This window comes from Rhinichthys klamathensis, unplaced genomic scaffold, assembly GCF_029890125.1.
Source record: "Rhinichthys klamathensis goyatoka isolate OS25496 unplaced genomic scaffold, OSU_Roscu_1.1 h1tg000523l_1, whole genome shotgun sequence".
Classification (NCBI taxonomy): Eukaryota; Metazoa; Chordata; class Actinopteri; order Cypriniformes; family Leuciscidae; genus Rhinichthys; species Rhinichthys klamathensis.
In genome coordinates this window covers 3,329,001-3,335,000 of record NW_026607002.1, presented here as the reverse complement: position 1 = coordinate 3,335,000, position 6,000 = coordinate 3,329,001, and the positions used below count along the sequence as shown (strand labels likewise).

The following is a 6,000-nucleotide window of genomic DNA, read 5'->3' as shown; positions in this document are numbered from 1 at the left end:
GGCAGAAATTGATATAGCGGTCTAATCTGGCAGTGATGGAGTACTCGAGTCCTTATTCTCTGGACTCGTGACTCGACTTGGACTTGTGGACTGATGAGTAGTACTTGGACTCGGACTCGAGAATATATAAAATCGGACTTGAGCATTCATCAAATGAATGACATTGTTTCTGACTAAAGGTTATAAAAAATTTTATATACGATGTTACACTTTTCCTGTTTCGGGGTCCAAGACCGGCCGTGATCTATTTTTTCCCTCACAGACACTGCTACCGCTCGCTCTCCTTGCTTGACAACACACTCACTGACGTCACTCACTTTACGCCGCATTCTCGTGAGAGAGATAACGTAACACTCATTTAACACTAGATAAGTTCCTCTACATCTAATCAGCGATTTCGATTTTGGCACGCTTTGCAGCAGCTGAGCTGACCACTAAGGAGCGAACGTACAGTGACGTGACATAAATGATTTAAACTGTGCTTTCATGCTATGGCTGCACTGAGCCAAAGTCGGACACGCTCAGCCCTTAATCCCGCTTATCATACAATAACACAATTATGTTTATTTTAGCTAACAAAAGACGGCGACCTTGACTGTCACACATCGCAACCACTCTTTTCCTGCGGAGTTACAAATGCTTATAGCACTGCATTTTTTTTTTTTTTTTGCCGCATGCTGCTGTTATGGGATTTAGTTTGCTTTTCAAAATAGTTTTTCTTTTACCATATTCGTCAAGAAGAACGCATTTCTCCTCCTCTGTCCAATTAGGCTTTCTTTTTTGCTTTCTTTATCCATTCCAGTTGACTGATCATCCAAAAATGTATTTAAACAATTAACAATTATCGTGCCACAGCTAGTTGACAATGATTTGAACTAAGGTCAAAGGCAATTCTAGTGATATCATACACATTTCTAGCTGCAAGAAAGAGTGCCTGAAAATTTTTGCTTGATTTGGCTTAAGTGTATATAATTTCGACTCGGACTCGAACACGGGACTCGAGACTCGACTCGGACTTGAACTCAGGTAATGGTGACTCGACTTGGACTCGACTCTTCTTTGGTGACTCAGACTTGGACTTGGACTCGAACACGGGACTCGAGACTCGACCTCATGTAATGGTGACTCGACTTGGACTCGACTCGGACTCTTCTTTGGTGACTCGGACTTGGACTCGAACACTGGGACTCGAGACTCGACTCGGACTCGACAGTTGGTGACTCGACTACAACACTGGTATATGGTACCTTGCTCTTGGGACCCAGGTTCTTCTGTATGAGGACGTTCTCCTCCTCGTCCACCAGGATACCGTGGTAATCGTGGTACGCCACCTCGCCCAGCGCCAGAGCCTCGGGTGAAATGGGCAGGAGACCACATTTCATAGCAGACACCTGGAGGCACCATTGCAATGAAATGAGCATAAATATTGCAAAATGCATTTATTCAAGAATGAATTATTTTAAGTCTATTAAAAACGAAATGGGACATGAAACACACATCCAAATACATCAGAATTCAAAATTAAATGATCAAATACTATGTAAAAATGCTGCAATTTGTAAATAAAAATGAATGAGATGTAAACAAACAAGATGCATGTAATTCTTCATTGGTCACAAAAAAAATTATTTTGCACCATCTCTTTATGCTAATAATGCTATGGAAGCTTGTTTCTGCCACGGAATAAAACAATTTAAAAGATAATTGCTACTTTTTCTTAATAAACTCGAGATATAAACTCGCAATTCAGAGGGAAAAAAAATGGCAGAATTGTGAGATAAGTCGCAATTACCTTTTATTTTTTATTTAATGGCGGAAACGAGCTTCCATATTATGCTAATATTTGACTATGCAATCGTTTTAGATAAAAGCATCTGAATTAAACTAATTAATTTGGTCCCACTTTATATTAAGCGTCTTTAACTACCATGTTCAAACATTTATGAATCATTTGATATAATGCACTAATTGTTTACATGCTTTTGCATTGTACTTACATTTTAAAAAATACCTTCATGTAATTACAGTGGTAATTCAATTCTGTAATTACACTGTTGACCCTTCCCTCACCCTTAAACTTACCCGTACCACCAAACCTGCCCTAACCAACCCGGATCCCACGTCAAGTCTTTTGCAATACAACATGAACACATTAAATACATTCTAGCGAACACATTTTTCAATGCAAGTACACAGTAGTTAAAGACATCTAACAGAAAGTGTGACTCAGACGGTTATTGTGAGATGATTGTTGAGTTTGTCATGAACGGCTCGTACCGCGGCGCCAGCGGGCGTGTGAATATGCACTATGCACTTGATGTCGGGCCGGGCCGCGTAGATGGCGGAGTGGAGGGTGAAGCCAGCCTGGTTTACGCCCAGATTCGTGCTGCCTCGGTCTACGATCTCACCCTGAAGGTTGATCTTCACCTGAGGACACATGCAATGCTGCTAAATACAAGTTACAACTGCTGGCTACTCCTAACAACTTATTTTCCTACAGGTAATACACTATTTAATAATATCTGTAAGCATTTATAATCTGATGTCAGTCACGTTCTGAGAGGCAATCCGAGGGTTGAGATAAAACAAAGGCAGGGTTACCAGACTGGAGGCCGTGACCTCACTGAACAGAAGACCGAACGGGACAATCAGAAAACGCTCCTGTTCAGTGTTCAGCCGGACCTGAAGAGACAGAGAGGTTTAAATTGTATCGGCACATATCAAACGTCCTGAGATGTGCTGTATATATATGTATTTGTGACACACTCACAGTCAGGTGGTTGTAGATGAGCTGAGACCAGCCGAAGAGGTCAGCCAGGCGGTAAAACGCAGCGAGTTTACAGCGCAAGAGCTTCTCTCCTTTCTCATAAGCGATGGAGTCTGAACCTCTCAGGTCATTGACTGGAGTCACCATCCCCAAACCTACACACACACACACACACACACACACACACATGTCTGTTAGGACTGTTCTGCCATTAATACATAAACATATATGTAGAGTTCTTTAAAACACTGAAGCTGTTGTTTAAAGTAGTATTTTACTTTCAGTGTGGAACACCAGGGTTATCTTTAATTCAAACTAAAACCATAAAAAAACACATTTTCGTTACTTGAACTAAAATAAACATGAACTGAAATTAAACAAAAGTTATTTGCCAAGGCAACATTTCTAATTTTCATTTAGCCTAACTAACTAAAAAGTACAAAGTACTAAAAAATAAAATAAGAAAAACTAATACAAATGACAAAAACACAAAATTACAAAAAAAAAGAAAAAAAAAAGAAAAGAAAATATTCAAATAAAAAATGCTTTAAATATTAATAGTAATAAGTACGAAAATGACAAACTGGAAAAAATTACTAAAACTAAAATAAAAATAAAAAATATAAAAATTGTTTAAAAATATCATTTTTTAGTAATATTTACTTAAGTACTTTAGTATTAAGTACTAAAGTAACTGAAAATATAAATAATAAAAATGAAATATACATATTTAAAAACTATTAAATTACAGACACAACAAAATGACTAAAAATTAAAACAGAAAATATAAAAAAAATATGATTAAAAATGATACAAGTGTATAAATGAATAGAGGGTCGATACGTCAAGGCATGGCAGTAAAGTGGAGCAGAGTGTGTATTTCAACTTTTTGGATTCATTATTATTTGTTAAATGTTGGATTTATGTTTATAAAAAAAAAAAGACGTCATGAGTGTGATGTGATATATCAGGATCGTTGCAGTGCCCGTAGAAAGTTTGCTTGCTCAAAGTCTAGAGTGACCGTGGCTTAACGCAGTTGATTCCCACACACACTCACTCATGTTGAGGGCAGCCATGCCTCCCTGCGGGGCGGCGGGGTACATGGTGGGAACGCTGGTGGTCATGAAGTCAGCGATCTGCTGCAGGGCAAGCAAACTGGTGGGGGTTTTCCCCTTCTTCATCTGATCCTGGATCAGAGACTCCAGCTCATCACAGAACACCTAATACACAGAGAACACACACACACACACACACACACACACACACAATTACAGCCAGAACTATACAGTCTAGGGCTGGGATATGACACAAATTTCACAATTCGATTCAATTTCGATTCACAAGCTTGCAATTCAAAACGATTTCGATTTTGATTATTTTGGATATCAGGTACAACACATGGCAAATTTTCTCAAAGAAAACAAATCTCTTAGCTAATGCTGTAAACTATGGGAGTCAGTTGTAGCCTATAGGATTCATTAGCCTACTATAATATTGAAGGTAAAAATGAACTGATTTGTATACAGACACTTAAAATTACACTTATTTATTTTTATAATAATAAAAGTTTTATGAAATATAAACATTTAAATGGTGGCTGTCATAAAAACTTACCAGATTTATTCAAACATGCATTAAATATTGAAGAACATTAGCAATTATAATATGTAATATGGTGCATATATTTAGCAAAATGCTCAGATTATTTTCAAAATGCGTAAAAATGAGAATCGATTAAAATCGAGAAATCGATATTTTTTACCCAGCCCTAAAAGGGTCCAATTCTAGATATGACTTGAGGAATCATTCGTGTCTGTAGAACAAACGGTACGGGACGAGGTGCACACTAAACGCTTCTTGATCTGCTACCTGGAATCTCAAAACTTGCGATACTGAAAATATATAAATATTATTCTGTACATTTACATCAATATTGTTTTTTGACATTTTTATTTGCCTGAGATGCTCCATTTCCAAAAGGTGAGCATATAAAGTTAAGCACCTTCAAACCATCGGAAATGTGCTTGATCTTGACTTAAAGATATTTGCTGAGTATTTAATTAAAAGTATTTAATTCTATTCAGAGTATTTCTTTTCTACGTGCAATATTATTACTATTTATTATAATGTGTATTTATTTAGGAAAGGTTATTTATATACAGTTTTTGCATTTTTAAAAATGTTTTGTTGCTCTTTGCTCTACCTTAAGATGTGTATGTGTGTGTGTTTGTGTATATGTATATATGTATTCTATTTAAATCTAAAACCTGACTCTGAGAAACGCACAAGAATTCCAATGTACCTGTACTGTAACGTACCTGTGCAAATGGCAATAAAACTTTGAACTTGAACTTGAATGCTGAAAAATATTAGAGGGAACATTGACAGCGACTACTTGATCGAAGATGGTACTTTAAAAGCATGAGAGCTGAAAATCAGCTGCCTTTCCTTCACTCCCTCAATTTCTGCCCGGATAAAGAGCATCTTTATTCTTCCGCTGACAGTCCGCTTGCATAAACAGAATCCCCTCTGTGTTCACACACACACACACACACACATGCATGATTGCTGGGCATATTAAGAAATCAGTCACGAGGGGGTTTATTGAGAGCTGAATGAACTGTATGGATTCCACCAGAAATATGAAGCAGCGCAACGGCTTTTTTTAACATTGATTAGAATAAATATTTCTTGAGCATCAAATCATCATATTAGAGAGATTTCTGAAGGATCATGTGACACTGAAGACTGGAGTAATGATGCTGAAAATTCAGCTTATATTTAAATAGAAAACAGGTCATTAACATTTCTCAATTTGACTGTTTTTACTGTATTTTTGATCAAATAAATGCAGCCTTAGTGAGCAGACTTCATTCGAAAACGTTAAAAAAAACCCAGTAGAGCAGTAGTGTATATGCTCATGAGTTATCACGGTGTTTCTGTAAGTGTGTGTGTTGTGTTCTCACTGGACTCTGCAGGATCATAGACACTCTCTTCCGCTGCTCCATCATGTTGAAGTCCTGCCGCAGGTCGGGTGCCATGTTCCTCTCTCTCTGGTACTCCGGGCTGCTCTCGTCCACGCGGTCGAAATAACGCTCCTTATGAGGGGGGTTGGTGGGAGGGGGGGCCGTCACCACCCCTGCACCTGAGTCTCCGTTCATCACACACCTGCAACAGAGCTCAGAGTTCAGCCGGGAATTGGCATACTTCAACTATGCGCATAAATGAAAGTA

At 38.0% G+C, this 6,000-nt stretch overlaps 1 protein-coding gene across 13 annotated transcripts in view; it reads right to left on the bottom strand.

Annotated features, from left to right (window-relative positions):
- Positions 1 to 6,000, bottom strand: part of add1 (adducin 1 (alpha)) — a 65,284-nt gene that overhangs the window by 40,421 nt on the left and 18,863 nt on the right. For all 13 annotated transcript variants that reach the window (XM_056238421.1, XM_056238426.1, XM_056238422.1 and 10 more), the window contains exons 2-7: positions 5,734 to 5,935; positions 3,825 to 3,987; positions 2,771 to 2,922; positions 2,602 to 2,682; positions 2,278 to 2,427; positions 1,248 to 1,391 (exon numbers count right to left, since the gene is read on the bottom strand). In XM_056238421.1, the coding sequence (XP_056094396.1) occupies positions 1,248 to 1,391; positions 2,278 to 2,427; positions 2,602 to 2,682; positions 2,771 to 2,922; positions 3,825 to 3,987; positions 5,734 to 5,928 (885 nt within the window). In that variant the 5' untranslated portion in view covers positions 5,929 to 5,935. The remainder of the gene's footprint in view (positions 1 to 1,247; positions 1,392 to 2,277; positions 2,428 to 2,601; positions 2,683 to 2,770; positions 2,923 to 3,824; positions 3,988 to 5,733; positions 5,936 to 6,000) is intronic.